The 17215-nt window shown below is 28.2% G+C and overlaps 1 protein-coding gene across 1 annotated transcript in view; it reads right to left on the bottom strand.

Annotated features, from left to right (window-relative positions):
* LOC113389729 overlaps positions 1 to 16944 on the bottom strand; it is a 19842-nt gene extending 2898 nt beyond the window's left edge. The window contains exon 1 of the mRNA XM_026626746.1: positions 16904 to 16944. Within this exon, the coding sequence (XP_026482531.1) occupies positions 16904 to 16944 (41 nt within the window). The remainder of the gene's footprint in view (positions 1 to 16903) is intronic.
* Positions 16945 to 17215: the final 271 nt, after the last annotated feature.

The following is a 17215-nucleotide window of genomic DNA, read 5'->3' as shown; positions in this document are numbered from 1 at the left end:
TAATAAACTAGTTGGTTTGGTATTTAGCTGAGGCAAGTTACATGAACTTCCCGATATGTGTAAATAATCGACCTAATCAAAAAAAAAGTTTAAATAATATACTCATCAAAACCTACTTTTAAAAAAACGATAATAAATTTAGCAAAGTTTGACGAATTTTTTAAAATTAAAAACTGTCGTATGGCCGTAAATTACAGTGACCATGACTTGTATCGCCAAAAAAAAAGTTTTAAAAAATCGGCCTAATTTTTTTTTTCAACAATTATTACAAAAAAAACGGCTCGTTAGATTTTCACCTAAAACTAATCAGTATCATTCCCAACTAATATCCTTTCGAACAGTTTTTGATTTTTTAAAATCGGTTCGGTAGGATGAGCTTAGATGTCGACGAAAATTAACACTTTTTTCAACAGTTAATTACAAGAAAACGGCTCGGTAGATTTTCACCTAAAATAATCAGTACCATTCGCAACTAATATCTTACGAACAGTTTTGGATTTTTAAAATCGGTTCGGTAGGATGAGCTTAGATGTCGGCCGAAAATTTAAACACTTTTTTTCAACAGTTAATTACAAGAAAACGGCTCGGTGGATTTCACCTAAAATTAATCAGTACCATTCCCAACTAATATCTTTCGAACAGTTTTTGACTTTTTAAAATCGGTTCGGTAGGATGAGCTTAGATGTCGACGAAAATTTAACACTTTTTTTCAACAGTTAATTACAAGAAAATGGCTCGGTAGATTTTCACCTAAAATTAATCAGTACCATTCCCAACTAATATCTTTCGAACAGTTTTTGATATTTTAAAATCGGTTCGGTAGGATGAGCTTAAATGTCGACGAAAATTTAACACTTTTTTTCAACAGTTAATTACAAGAAAACGGCTCGGTAGATTTCCACCTAAAACTAATCGTAACATTCCCAACTAATATTTTCGAACAGTTTTTGATTTTTTAAAATCGGTTCGGTAGGATGAGCTTTAATGTGGACGAAAAGTTTAAACACTTTTTTTCGAATTACAAAGAAACGGCTTGTCAGATCGTTGCACAAAAACTGACAAATGATAGTCCTCACCGAAATACATTAAATGGCTTTTAACTTTCTAAAATCGGTTCAAGCGTTTTTGAGAAAAACGTCGATCAAAAGTCTAATTTTGACAAATGCCAAAAAGCCCATACTGATTTTTGCAAACTTGACGAATTTTTAAAGCTGAACAGTTGTCGTAGGGCCGTAATATTTTAGTATGATCTAGAAGACCTATGGTATCTACCGTCAAAAAAAATAATCATAAAAATCGTCGAAAATTTTTTTTTTAAAAACTTTATTACAAGGAAACGGCCCGGCCGATCTCTACCAAAAACTAATCAGCACGATTCCCAACAATATCTTTCGAACAGTTTTTGAATTTTCGAAATCGATTCAGAATTGCGGGCTAAAACGTAGACGAAAAATTTTTCACTTCTCTGCGATTTATAAAGAAACGGCTTGGCCGATCGTCGCACAAAATTAGCAAACAATAGTCCTCATCGACATACATCGAATCGAATGGCTTTTAAATTTTGAAATCGGTCCAGCCGTTTTCGAGAAAAACGTCGATTTACGGCAAAAATCTGTTCACATACACGCACAACACACATACACACACACACACATTTTTTTCCAAAGTTGGTCCACATTCGAGTCAGAATGGTTTGAAACGTCGAGAGAACATAAATTATCAATTCGGATTTTTTGATGAAAACATAAACTTCTCCTTCGGGAAGTTAAAAAAACAAGTTAGTGTATATATAATAGTGCAAAATTATGTGCCTTGCGCTAGCTTCTGATGTAAGACCATATTTATATCCACTGATGATGACATAAAATACTATGTCGAAACGTTTGGAAAAATTAAAAATTAACTTCTAAATCTTTGCCTTTTATTTGATGTATACCCTTGAAGAACTTACTCATATCTCTCAACATCACAATTAACTTCTTTAACATATATATATATATATATATAATATATATATATATATATATATATATATATGTGTGTGTGTATTAATTTTATACGTTGATTATAATATTATCATGAGCTGTTTATAAGCCATTTTCATGATAACATGTCAAAATGTGTTATTTTATTACTCATATACAGTTTCTGTTGTTTTATGGCTCACAAATTATTTTTAGACGAACGAATAATAATTATTTCTCATTAATAAAACTAAAACACCATTATATTACATACATATTGTAAACAATTAATTATTTATAATTTTCATCCGTTTTTCCGCCCTCAAATGTTTCTCGTCTACGAATTTATGTCATTTTTATCATTTGGTCTCCGACAAGACAAATCCATTAGTGTTCCAACACTAAAATAAAAATAAACTTAGGCTGGGCCCAAATGACCTGGGCAATTATTTTCTCAAGTACCACAAAAAGTTACCCAGCTTTTGTTCTTTACTACTATTTTGTGGATAAAACTCCAATGAAAAATAATGCCAAGGAAAAATAGTGAAAGTAGAAGCTTTTTTTCAAATATAAGATTGCTTTTATTAACTTAAATTATTTATATAAGTTTTTGATACAGTAAAGTACACAAAAATTTGCAAATTAATATTTTTTAAAATAAAACGATCAAAAATAAATAAACTTTTTTTGCTACTAAATATTAGGGTTTATACAAAAACCGACCTTTCAAAAAACCGGTTTTCGAATTTCAATTTCACTAAAAAAACGGTTTTTGAATTTTATATAGAAAATAAACTTTTGCTCAAATATTCTGTAATTTATCCGTAAATTTAGTGTAATTTAGAGCAGTATTTGACTGAATTCATTTATTGTTCAATTTTATAGATAGTAAACAAAATTATTTTAATTTTAATTAGTTGAACTAAAAATAATAGTTTATCTTGATTAAATAACTTTGAAAATAATTATTCGTTATTCATGCATCATTTTCACATATACGAATGAAAATATTTTTATATTTAGTAAAAGAAAAGTTTTCGAATAAATAAAAATAATACATTTTTAAATAAAAAAATGCATTAAATTAAAAAAAAATTAGATACATGTTGATACATACTTGTTAATATCAATTTTAGTATTAAAAACTATTAAGCTAAACTCGGGTATTGTCTGTTCCGAGCAATTTTAATTAATTCTAAACATTCTAATTGTTTTTTATTTAATGAAATATGATTTAAAAAAACTTAGAACGTCTATCGAATTGCTACTTATTAGACTATCCTTTGTTTACTCGCAATATTTCCTGAAATAAAAAATACTTTCAATCTTCGAACCAAATTATGCTTAATTGTTTTTAAAGCCTGATATAATAATTTTAAGCTTTTTAACTTCCCGAAGGAGAAGTTTATGTTTTCATCAAAAAATCCGAATTGCTAATTTTATGTTTTCTCGACGTTTCAAGCCATTCTGAATCGAATGTGACCAACTTTGGAAAAAGTATGTGTGTGTGTGTGTGTGTGTATGTGTGTGTGTGCGTGTATGTGAACAGATTTTTTGCCGTAAATCGACGTTTTCTCGAAAACGGCTGGACCGATTTCAAAAATTTAAAAGCCATTCGATGTATGTCGATGAGGACTATTGTTTGCTAATTTTGTGCGACGATCGGCCAAGCCGTTTCTTTATAAATCGCAGAAAAGTGAAAAATTTTTCGTCTACGTTTTAGCCCGCAATTCTGAATTGATTTCGAAAATTCAAAAACTGTTCGAAAGATATTGGTTGGGAATCGTGCTGATTAGTTTTTGGTAGAGATCGGCCGGGCCGTTTCCTTGTAATAAAGTTTTTAAAAAAAAAATTCGACGATTTTTATGATTATTTTTTTGACGGTAGATACCATAGTCTTCTAGATCATACTAAAATATTACGGCCCTACGACAACTGGTTCAGCTTTAAAAATTCGTCAAAGTTTGCAAAAATCAGTATGGGCTTTTTGGCATTTGTCAAAATTAGACTTTTGATCGACGTTTTCTCAAAAACGCTTGAACCGATTTTAGAAATTTAAAAGCCATTTAATGTATTTCGGTGAGGACTATGGTTTGTCAGTTTTGTACAACGATCTGACAAGCCGTTTCTTTGTAATTCGAAAAAAAAGTGTTAAACTTTTCGTCCACATTAAAGCTCATCCTACCGAACCGATTTTAAAAAATCAAAAACTGTTCGAAAGATATTAGTTGGGAATGATACTGATTAGTTTTAGGTGGAAATCTACCGAGCCGTTTTCTTGTAATTAACTGTTGAAAAAAGTGTTAAATTTTCGTCGACATTTAAGCTCATCCTACCGAACCGATTTTAAAATATCAAAATTTGTTCGAAAGATATTAGTTGGGAATGGTACTGATTAATTTTAGGTGAAAATCTACCGAGCCGTTTTCTTGTAATTAACTGTTGAAAAAAAGTGTTAAATTTTCGTCGACATCTAAGCTCATCCTACCGAACCGATTTTAAAAAGTCAAAATCTGTTCGAAAGATATTAGTTGGGAATGGTACTGATTAATTTTAGGTGAAAATCCACCGAGCCGTTTTCTTGTAATTAACTGTTGAAAAAAAGTGTTAAATTTTCGTCGACATCTAAGCTCATCCTACCGAACCGATTTTAAAAAATCCAAAACTGTTCGAAAGATATTAGTTGCGAATGGTACTGATTAATTTTAGGTGAAAATCTACCGAGCCGTTTTCTTGTAATTAACTGTTGAAAAAAAGTGTTAAATGTTCGTCGACATCTAAGCTCATCCTACCGAACCGATTTTAAAAAATCAAAAACTGTTCGAAAGATATTAGTTGGGAATGATACTGATTAGTTTTAGGTGAAAATCTAACGAGCCGTTTTCTTGTAATTAACTGTTGAAAAAAAAATTAGGCCGATTTTTATGAAACTTTTTTTTGGCGATATACATCATGGTCACTGTAATATTACGGCCATACGACAAGTAGTTTAATTTTAAAAATTCGTCAAACTTTGCTAAAATTATTATCGTTTTTTTAAAAGTAGGTTTGATGAAGTATATTATTTAAACTTTTTTTTGATTAGGTCGATTATTTACACATATCGGGAAGTTCATGTAAGGCTAAATACCAAACCAACTAGTTTTTTCTTATAATCAACAGTTATGTTTGCATGTATATTTTTTATAATATTTGTATTATTTGACACAATTATTACAAAATATTTATTTTTACGAAACGATAAAACACAAAAACAAAACTGTATCAAAATCCTAAGTTAAGGGGATAAACCAGTGGTTTCCATCCTTTTCCTCCTTGCGCCCCCCTTTCGAAAGAAAAAAATATTGCGCCCCCCCCCCTAATTGTTCAAATAATTTAATTTAAATACACTTAACTGAAATTATGCCAAATAATACACAATATTTAAAAAATACATACAAACATAACTATCGATTATAAGACAAAATAATTTTAATGAAAACAAATCATAGAAAAATAATAATCACACCATTAGAGAAAGTAATGCGACGGTTGAGCTTGTTTTTCAGCATATCATCATACTTCAAAATGACAAATAGATTTCTGTTCCATTCGTATTTGAACATATCAAGATTTTTTTAGATGGCAGTTTCTCAGCATTTAAAATTAATATTTCAATTACTCAACATTTAAAATTAATAATTTTAAAACAGCGTCGCGCTCTCCTTGGAACGGTATGGGGCCCCTTTAGTGTTGGTGCGCCCCACAAGTTGGAAATCGCTGGGTTAAACACTCACAACTGACGATAATACAAATATGTGTATATGTGTAAAAAAGTTTAATAGTTTTATAGCCTGCAATATTTGTGGTATGAAAAATGTTATATTTTATTCAATGTTTATGAAATTTTGAAATTCACATTTAATACGCCTGTAGGCATTATAATAATAGAAGCTCGGCATGCTCCTATTTCTAATTGAGATATAGAAAATATTTAAGTTGAATTTTATTCTATTATCAACTTCTTGTAGGGTAAGTCATATTAATCGTAAAAAATTGAAAATGGAAATTTTTGCATATCTTTACGTTTCAAAGGTTACAGAACATTTGAAGTATGTGTGTTTGTGTAAGTATGTTTGGATGCAATTATCGTCCACGATTTCGTGTGCACGGATTTTTTGAATGATTCAAAAAACCTTTGCTTCCTGTTGATAGCAAAACGTGCTGCGTCCCGTAAAGCATTTTTAAAATAAGTTTTTATTTTTGGTCAACTTTCTCCAATTAATAAATTAATTATAATGTATTCTTTTATTGTTGCATTTATTTTTGAAATAAGTTTTGTTTATTTGTATTTTTATATTAATAGGTACACACCTATTAAACAGGCTGATTAAGTAATAATTTAACGTTCACTTTCTGCTTTCTTACAAGTAATATTAATACTACTAAAATCCATACAACTTTTCACATTGCAGTACCACCCAAAAATATATTTTCAACGCACGATTCAAATGATAATTTTTAGTAATTCTTTCTAAAAAGTCTAAAATTTGTTCACAAATTTCTGTAAAAAAATCAATGTAAAAACATAACTAGTGGGGTGGGTGGCATCGTGCTTTAAGGCAAATTGCTGGAACTTCCCGTACCGTAACGAAATGTTCGAGGAATATTGAATGTTTTCAAATAGATTATTATAAATATTGTAACATTGTCTAATATTTATAAGAATTATATAAACTGAATTGCAGAGTTGAAATTATTTGTTTAAAGTATATTAGAACTATAGTCAGAATTAAAAATAAAATATGAATTATTTTCGATATACAAAAAATTAAAAAAAAAAAAAAAAAAAAATGGAACAAAAATTTTTTTTTCCAAAATCAATTATTTTGTTAAGACAAGCAGAAAGTTCTTTGAATCAATTGAATCGGACGCTTAGTTCTTTCAAAAATTGCCATTTTTTGTACATTTAGCTCTGTATCTCCGAAATGGCTTTGCGAAAAACTAATAACCCCTTTTCCCAATCATTACTAACTGAATGTTTTTTAGATCATTCAAATCGGATGCTCCGTTCTCTCAAAAACTCGATTTCTATTCTCTGCACTCTTTGCTCCTTATCTCCGTAACTGCTGGACCTGCCTTTGCCAAAAACTAATCAGCACATCTCCATATCAATAGGAATCGAATGTTTTTTAAACCATTCAAATCGGTTGATCCGTACGCCCGAAAACGTAGGCGAAAATTTGTATCCATACATACATACACACACACACACATACACACACACACACATCCATTTTTTCTGAAGTATGCCAAAACGTTCAGAAACCTTCAAAACGTCGAGAAATGCAAAAATTTTCAATTCCGATTTTCGGCCCATTACAATAACTTACCCTACGGGAAGTTAGAAAGCAAATTAATTATTATTATTAATTTGTATTTTTTAATATTTTATACAATTCGATATTATTTTGTAATATATTCATATATACATTAATTTAAAATATTGATTTAAATATTTTGATACTGATAATTAACTTCCCGAAGGAGAAGTTTGTTTTCATCAAAAAATCCGATTCTCTAATTTTATGTTTTCTCGACGTTTCAAGCCATTCTAAATCGAATGAGACCAAATTTGAAAAAGTATGTGTGTGTCTGTGTGTATGTGTGTGTGAACAGATTTTTTGCCGTAAATCGACGTTTTCTCGAACACGGCTGCGCCGATTTCAAAAATTTAAAAACCATTCGATGCATCTCGACGAGGACTATCCTTTGTCAGTTTTGTGGGACGATCGGCCGAAACGTTTCTTTATGAATAGCAGAAAAGTGAAAAATTTTTCGTGCACGTTTTAGCCCGCAATTCTGAACCGGTTAAGAAAATTCAAAAACCGTTCGAAAGATATTGATTGGGAATGGTGCTGATTAGTTTTTGGTAGAGATCGGCCGGGCCGTTTTCTTGTAATAAAGTTTTTAAAAAAAAAATTTCGACGATTTTCATGATTATTTTTTTGACGGTAGATACCATAGTCTTCTAGATCATACTAAAATATTACGGCCCTACGACAACTGGTTCAGCTTTAAAAATTCGTCAAAGTTTGCAAACATTGGTATTGTTTTTTTGGCATTTGTCAAAATTAGACTTTTGATCGACGTTTTCTCAAAAACGCCTGAACCGTTTTTGAAAATTTAAAAGCCATTTGATGTATTTCGGTGAGGACTATTGTTTGGCAATTTTGTGCGACGATCTGCCAAGCCGTTTCTTTGCAATTTGAAAAAAAGTGTTAAACTTTTCGTCCACATTTAAGCTCATCCTACCGAACCGATTTTATAAAATCAAAAACTGTTCGAAAGATATTAGTTGAGAATGGTACTGATTAATTTTAGGTGAAAATCTACCGAGCCGTTTTCTTGTAATTAACTGTTGAAAAAAAGTGTTAAATTTTCGTCCACATTTAAGCTCATCCTACCGAACCGATTTTAAAAAATCAAAAACTGTTCAAAAGATATTAGTTGGGAATGGTACTGATTAATTTTAGGTAAAAATCTACCGAGCCGTTTTCTTGTAATTAACTGTTGAAAAAAAGTGTTAAATTTTTGTCCATATTTAAGCTCATCCTACCGAACCGATTTTAAAAAATCAAAAACTGTTCGAAAGATATTAGTTGGGAATGGTACTAATTAATTTTAGGTGAAAATCTACCGAGCCGTTTTCTTGTAATTAACTGTTGAAAAAAAGTGTTAAATTTTCGTCCACATTTAAGCTCATCCTACCGAACCGATTTTATAAAATCAAAAACTGTTCGAAAGATATTAGTTGAGAATGGTACTGATTAATTTTAGGTGAAAATCTACCGAGCCGTTTTCTTGTAATTAACTGTTGAAAAAAAGTGTCAAATTTTCGTCCACATTTAAGCTCATCCTACCGAACCGATTTTAAAAAATCAAAAACTGTTCAAAAGATATTAGTTGGGAATGGTACTGATTAATTTTAGGTGAAAATCTACCGGGCCGTTTTCTTGTAATTAACTGTTGAAAAAAAGTGTTAAATTTTCGTCCACATTTAAGCTCATCCTACCGAACCGATTTTAAAAAATAAAAAACTGTTTGAAAGATATTAGTTGGGAATGGTACTGATTAATTTTAGGTGAAAATCTACCGAGCCGTTTTCTTGTAATTAACTGTTGAAAAAAGTGTTAAACTTTTCGTCCACATTTAAGCGCATCCTACCGAACCGATTTTAAAAAACCAAAAACTGTTCGAAAGATATTAGTTGGGAATGGTACTGATTAATTTTAGGTGAAAATCTACCGAGCCGTTTTCTTGTAATTAACTGTTGAAAAAAAAATTTAAGCCGATTTTCATGGAACTTTTTTAGGCGATATACATCATGGTCTTATAGAACTTACTGTAATATTACGGCCTTACGACAAGTAGTTTAATTTTAAAAATTCGTCAAACTTTTCTAAAATTATTATCGTTTTTTTCAAGTAGGATTGATGAAGTATATTATTTACACTTTTTTTGATTAAGTCAATTATTTACACATATCGGGAAGTTCATGTAACTTGCCTCAAGGCTAAATACCAAACCAACTAGTTATTCTTTTATTTGTAACTTCTAGGGTTTAAAAATATTTTTTTTAAGTTTGAGTAGAGGCTCAAAAGGAAAATACCTCGAGATTTAATATAGTTTATTTATATATATATATATATATATATATATATATATATCTCTTTATTTGTCTTTAGTTTTTTCTTTTTTATATATTAACTATAGCAGATACACCACTGGGCGTATCTACTAATTTGTAAACAATAAATTGTAAACACTTGTCAGCATTCTCTGCTAAATATAATTATTTTTATAGATTGCAGAATGAAAATAAAACTAGTGGGGTGGGTGGAGTCGTGCCTCAAGGCAAATTGCTGGAACTTCCCGTACCGTAACGAAATGTTCGAGGAATATTGAATGTTTTCAAATAGATTATTAAAAATATTGTAACATTGTCTAATATTTATAAAAATTATATAAACTGAATTGCAGAGTTGAAATAATTTGTTTAAAGTATATTAGAACTATAGTCAGAATTAAAAATAAAATCTGAATTATTTTCGATATACAAAAAAAAAAAAAATGAAAAAAAAAATGGAACAAAAAATTTTTTTTCCAAAATCTATTATTTTGTTAAGACAATCAGAAAGTTCTTTGAATCAATTGAATCAGACGCTTAGTTCTCTCAAAAACTGCCATTTTTTGTACATTTAGCTCTATATCTCCGAAATGGCTGGGCCTGCCTTTGCGAAAAACTAATAACCCCTTCTCCCAATCAGTACTAATGGAATGTTTTTTAGATCATTCAAATCTGATGCTCCGTTCCCCAAGAACTCGATTTCTATTTTCTGCACTCTTTGCTCCTTATCTCCGTAACTGCTGGACCTGCCTTTGCCAAAAACTAATCAGCACATCTCCTTATCAATAGGAATCGAATGTTTTTTAAACCATTCAAATCGGTTGATCCGTACGCCCGAAAACGTGGGCGAAAATTTGTATCCATACATACATACACACACACACACATCCATTTTTTCTGAAGTATGCCAAAACGTTCAGAAACCTTCATAACGTCGAGAAATGTAAAAATTTTCAATTCCAATTTTCGGCCCATTATAATAACTTACCCTACGGGAAGTAAAAAATAAAAAAAGTAGAGGAAGTTACTTTTTCAAGAAGAAGTCACACTGATTTAAATTAATATATACACTGGTATAAAAATCTAAATTAATATATACAAAACCTTTCTGGGAGCCATTGCAGACTGATAAGATATCAAATGCTATTGAACCGATATGATTTCAAGAATCAAAACGCTTTCATCTATCTTTTATATTTGGCTATATTTGTTATTTTTCATTTATACATTGAAAACCGACTTTTTTTACTAAAAAACCGGTTTTCGAATTCCATAATTTTCGCCAAAAATCGGCTTTTAAAACCGGTTTTTAAAACCGGTTTTTGAAAACCGACAAACCCTACTAAATATGTTAGTACAATATAATGAAGTAATAATTCAATACAGAATACAAAAATAATTCAAAGTCGTTTTATTCAAAACTTTTATATCGGAACGCAAAAAAGTGTTTCCTAGGAAAAGTTGTAAATTTTATCTAGTTTCACCCTATCTAACCAGAAAAGGAAGCTTTCATATGAAATTTTTGAGTTATTTGACAAAAGCCAAAAAAATGTCCCGAATTTTCTATATTTACATCGATCTAATATCATAGAAATCTAGATCAGCAACTCGCCCATAGGAAATCCATCCCTCTCATCCTAATTTATATTAAATTCGAATTCCCTTAAGTCCCTTCCAAACAATTTCATCATTTTCTACAAGAAGCTCTTAATACAATAATCTTACCTCGTGCCCACACAACAATACACACACACGTGTATGTCCTAAGTGAGTAATTTAAGATGAAGAAAACTCCGACCAGAAATTTGGAAATTCTGGAAAATGATGTGTCGTTATTGAAACTCACACAGAATATTTAATAAGTGTTATGTGATATCGAGATTGTGATCTTGGTGGAAATTTAATTAAGAAATTAAGGGAAATTTTGGTACTAAGTGACTTTTGACAGTCGAGGAATAATTTAGTTAGGCATATCTTGGGTGAAATACAAGTTGAAAACTAGCAGACATAATTGTAGTAAGTAATTTTCGTAGGAAAACTTGTAAGCACCTAATACTAATAGTTAGAGCACCCATGATTTATATGTGCTATAACTTTAAAAGTATTTGTTCAATATGAATTATATATTCGATAAATTTGTACAAAATTAAACTATCTACTATATTGTCTAACATCATTATGCTCTACAGTAACTCGGTATACTTTAAAATATTAGGTTGTCAAATATCTCCCTTCCGCCTTTTTGTCTTAGAGAGAAAAGCGGAAGGGAGATATTTGACAACCTTATATAATTTAAAACTAGCCAAGTATAAACTTTGTTTTTGCCATTTTTGCTATACGAGTTGTATGAAAAAAGCGGCGGAAGCAAAGTTGTACAATAATTTATTATATATTGAATAACCTAGGATACTCATCAAATATATATATATATATATATATATATATATAGCTGACCCGGCAAACGCTGTTTTGCCATCATAAATATTTTTCCGCATTGCAAAAGTTCTTATAATATACATGATATATTAATAATAATGTTACATTTTTATTACACGAATTTCTTTACATTTTGATAATTAATTCGAACGCATCATAGTGCTTTGTTTATTTTAATTTTATTTATGTCAAATAGTGAAATATTTTTAATCAATGAATAAATTAGATTTTAGTCTGAATCATCGCAGTACCATTATCTAAATATATAATTTTTATATAAATATCAGATTTTTTACTTTTGCATTTAATTTTAAAATATTCAATGTCAATTTCAAATATCCAATATGCACTAAATTTTTAAATGCCAAAATATTTCCTTTTTGGTTCGAAATTTAATATAATATGATATAATTTATATCTATAATTTGATTGCCAATATTGCCTATAACATAACTTGGAATAATTAATTTATTTGTATCTTATTGAAGTCGTTAAAAACTCATTTTTTTTTTTGAACTGTCAGAATTTTGTTTATGATTAATGTTAAATTCAATATGTCGCTTTTTTATTGTGATCTATAATGTTTTAATCACTTATCATATAAATTTTTGACTGCAAATTGATATTCATACTATCCCTGAAACTAACATGGATAAAGTTCTGAGAAATCCGAGTCCAAATCTATAAAATGTTTGATTTTTGGCACTTTTATTAATTTTTTATCAATTTTTGTACTGTAAAATAATGGATGATTATTTATCAAAATTGTAATATTTAGACTATAATTTTAGATGTATACTTTTTATTTTGGCATTGAATTATTTTCATTAAAATCAAGTGAAACATAAATATATTTATTTGATATTTATATAAAACATATAATTAAAATATGCATTAAAATCATATTGTCTATAAATAATATGTCATTTTATTAATAGTATTTATTACTTTGGTGCTTGATATGGGTATGAATTTGTAATAAAATATATTCTTTCTGACAAATAGTTAAAAACTTGTTATAATTTTCAAAATTATTTGACATTTCATACTTCAAAAATTAATTCACTCGCATCATAGCGTTTTGTTTATTATACTTTTGTCATGTCAAATACGTCAATATTTATTTATTATAAATTAATATTTATTTTAAGTGATCAATGAATATATTATATGCTTGTTAAATTCATAAAAAAGTGCAAATTCAACACGGGAATATTGTGGAAATAAATATTTTTTTACATAAAGATCTGATTTTTGACATTTGCATTTCATTTCAAATTAATTATAACTGTCAAAATATTTTCTTCTGGATCGAAATTTAATATAATATGATATAGTATTTAGTTTGTCTAGTTTATTTTTGTCAGATTGCAATGATACCTTCAGATTGTACTATTCCATTTAAGAGGTTACAATTTTCTGTATGATTAACGTTTGCGATGGCAATCAAAATTTATCTCAACTCATATAATAATAATATTTTATTTTAATTACACAAATTTCTTTACACTTCGATAATTAATTCCAACGCATGATGCAGGTGTTTTGTTTATTTTAATTTTGTTTATGCCAATTTTTTTAAAAATTAATGAATAAATCAGGTTTCAGTCTAAATTAACAAATCAGTATCTTCATCTGAATATACAATTTTTTATATAAATATTTGATTTTTTACATTTTCATTTAATTGAAAAATAGTGAATGTCAATTTCATATATTCAATATGCAGTATATTTGTAAATGTCAAAATATTTCCTTTTTGGTCGAAAATTAATCTATGATATTTATTTTACAATATTGTGCTGTATCTATAATTTCTTCGGCAATATAACTTGGAATAATTAATTTATTTGTTTCTTATTGAAGTCGTTAAACATTTTTTTTGTGAAATGTCAAATTTTTGTTTATGATTAATTTTAAATTCAATATGTCGCTTTTTATTGTGATCTCTGATCTATAAGGTTTTGATGAAGTTTTGGTATCCGAAATAATTTGGTAAGCTAATCAAATAAATATAAATTGTAAATCTATTTATATAATTATTTTCATAAATTTTGACAAATGACATTTGACGATTTTCATGTCAACATTTATTCAAATTTATAAACATTGACTTTTAATTAGATTTAAAACTATAAATTGTAATTTTGAATATAGCATTTCATCTAATTTGGATATAAATGTTGGATATATCTATATATGTACATGTTTTTGAATTATATTTTCTGAACTGTCAATTTTTGTTTTTCAAAAATCATAAATCTTTTTTTCTCAAATTTTCCATAAATTATGACATTTGTCATTTTAGTGTTTTGTTTTTTTTTGGCCATTTTCTGTCAAAATTTTTTGAAAATATTTATTTTACAATATTGTTTTGTATCTATAATTTGTTAGGCAATATTTTCTGTAACATAACTTGTAATAATTAATTTATTTGCGTCTTATTTAAGTAACTCGTTAAACATTCTTTTTTTGTGACATGTCAAAATTTTGGTTATGATTATTTTTAAATTCAAGTGCCGCTTTTTTATTGTGATCTCTAATCTATAGGTTTTAATGAAGTTTTGGTTTCCGAAATAATTTGGTAAGCTAATCAATTAAATCTAAATCATAAATCTATTTATATAATTATTTTCATAAATATTGACAGATGACATTTTTTTTTTTTCATGTCAACATTTATTTAAATTTTTAAGCATTGATTTTTAATTAGATTTAAAACTATAATCAGTGATTTTGTATGTAGCATTTCATCAAATTTGGATATAAATGTTGGATATTTCTATATATGTACATGTTTTTGAATTTTATTTTTTGAAATGTCAATTTTTTTTTTCAAAAATTATATATCCAAATTTCCTTTAATTTTGACATTTGTCATTTTAGTGTTTTGTTTTTTTTTTGGTCATTTTCTGTCAAAATTTTTAGAAATTTATAAAAATTATATATTTATATTTCAAATTTACTTTTCAAAATTTCCTATAACCTAAGTTGGATATATATGCACACGATGAGCCATTAAAATTTAAAATCGGTCCAGTAGTTTGGGCGTCCATCGCGAACTAACATCGTGACACGAGATTTATATATATATAGATATATATATACTAGCTGACCCGGCAAACGTTGTTTTGCCATCAAAAATATGTTGCCCCTTTGCTGTGAAAATTATAGTTATTATTTTGTGGGAGATTGGCAGGTTGCGTCGATTTTAGTAAGCGAGAGAAATATAATAATTGACATTGAGTTTTGTGGATCTTTTGTTTTTACACAATGTAGAGTTTGGTTCAGATAAATTTACGAAATTTATCACGGCATAAAAGAATAAATATTTTATAATCGGCAAATTGTTTGATTTCCGATAGTGGTATGTGGGAGATTGGCAGGTCGCGACGATTTTAGTAAGCGAGAGAAATATAATAATTGGCATTGAGTTTTGTGGATCTTTTGTTTTTACACAATGTAGAGTTTGGTTCAGATAAATTTACGAAATTTATCACGGCATAAAAGAATAAATATTTTATAATCGGCAAATTGTTTGATTTCCGATAATTTGAACAACAACAACATGGATCAACCTGGATCAATACTATTGATAAAAATTTCCTTAAAATATATATTAATAAAAAAAATTAAACGATAAATTAAAGTTTAGAAAAAATTTATAAAATTTATCATAAGTAATCAAGCGATGCTTTAACTTATAAATGTATTCGATTTAAGTTGATTGTGAAGATTTTCTATTAGTATCTTTATTTTTCAATTTTTAACCAGTGATATATATATATATATATATATATATATATATATATGTATTATATATTTAAATATTATTCAATATACACTTCTAAATAATTCTCGTTTAATTACAAAGAATTATAATATATAATATTCTAAACAAATTTACTATTAATTTAAAACACCACCTATATAACTTTCAACATACATATATTTCATAAATACCATTATGCTAACATACAATTGACTGCATAATATTTTTCTAAACTTGAATATTACGATATATAAAAAATATATACGATATGATTAATTTATTATATTACATACATTATGCTCACTTATTTATGCATACATTATTCTAATTTCAATTATTTACTTGTTTCATATAGCTGTATCACATATTCCCATTCCATTATTATTACTCAATAATGAATGCTTTTATAAATCTAGCTTAAAACTAATTGATGCACGAATTAGAAAACATTGATTTTCTAATTCAAGTCCAAAAACGGGCATTGTTTGTCCCTGAGCCTTGGTGATAGTCATCGCAAATACTGTTACCTCTTAAATGGTATCGTGCAATCTGATGGTATCGAAGAAATTCATTCGAAAATAATCACTTCTTATTTAAAACTTTCTTGCAGCACATGGCTTCTTTTTTATTTCTAAAGTTCATTGCCTGAAAATATTGGAGCATGTTTTTGTCTTCGTCAAAATTGGGCTGTAATATTAACACAATGTGTTGCAGGCTGTAATATTAGCTCATTTTATTCATTGTAGTTTCCTGCTTGATGAATTCACTATGAAACACTTCTATGTTTTAATACTTACATGGTTGTTTTTCAATAGACTCGATAGTGCACCATCAATACAATTAACTTAATTAATAAAAGTCAGAACCAACTGCACGTTAATCATCCATAGATAATATCCATTTGAATATTTGAATATTTGAATATTTGAATATTTGAATTTTACCACTGTGCTTTATTAGATTTAGTTGTTATTAGTTACTAGGAAAATGATAAATTTGGTTATAATGCTTGATTTGTATCGTGTAATAATATAACGGTGTTCAATACATTAATATACATACCGTGAATGGTGATATTCTCTGCTAAAACTTTCAATAAGCATTTGACATATAATAACCTAACCTCACAAACATATTTCACCGTATGCTTATTATCAAATCACAATTGGCAACATAAAAATACATAATATGTTTCCAACCGTCACCGTAGCTCATAGAAACGCATCGTAATGCGTTAACTCCTGCATTGAATTCGTGGCTCTATGGTTTTTGTCTAGAGTGGTAACCTCTCGACAGAACTCAAACTATGGCGAAATGTCTAAATGTTTTTTAATTAAATAATATAAAATTTCGGCTATTAATTGAGATTTTTAT

Source organism: Ctenocephalides felis, unplaced genomic scaffold, assembly GCF_003426905.1.
Source record: "Ctenocephalides felis isolate EL2017-DRISC unplaced genomic scaffold, ASM342690v1 CF-g0.4_SCAFFOLD_00845, whole genome shotgun sequence".
Taxonomy (NCBI): domain Eukaryota; kingdom Metazoa; phylum Arthropoda; class Insecta; order Siphonaptera; family Pulicidae; genus Ctenocephalides; species Ctenocephalides felis.
The sequence above is the reverse complement of the archived record's forward strand: the minus strand, read 5'-3'. Positions and strand labels throughout refer to the sequence as shown.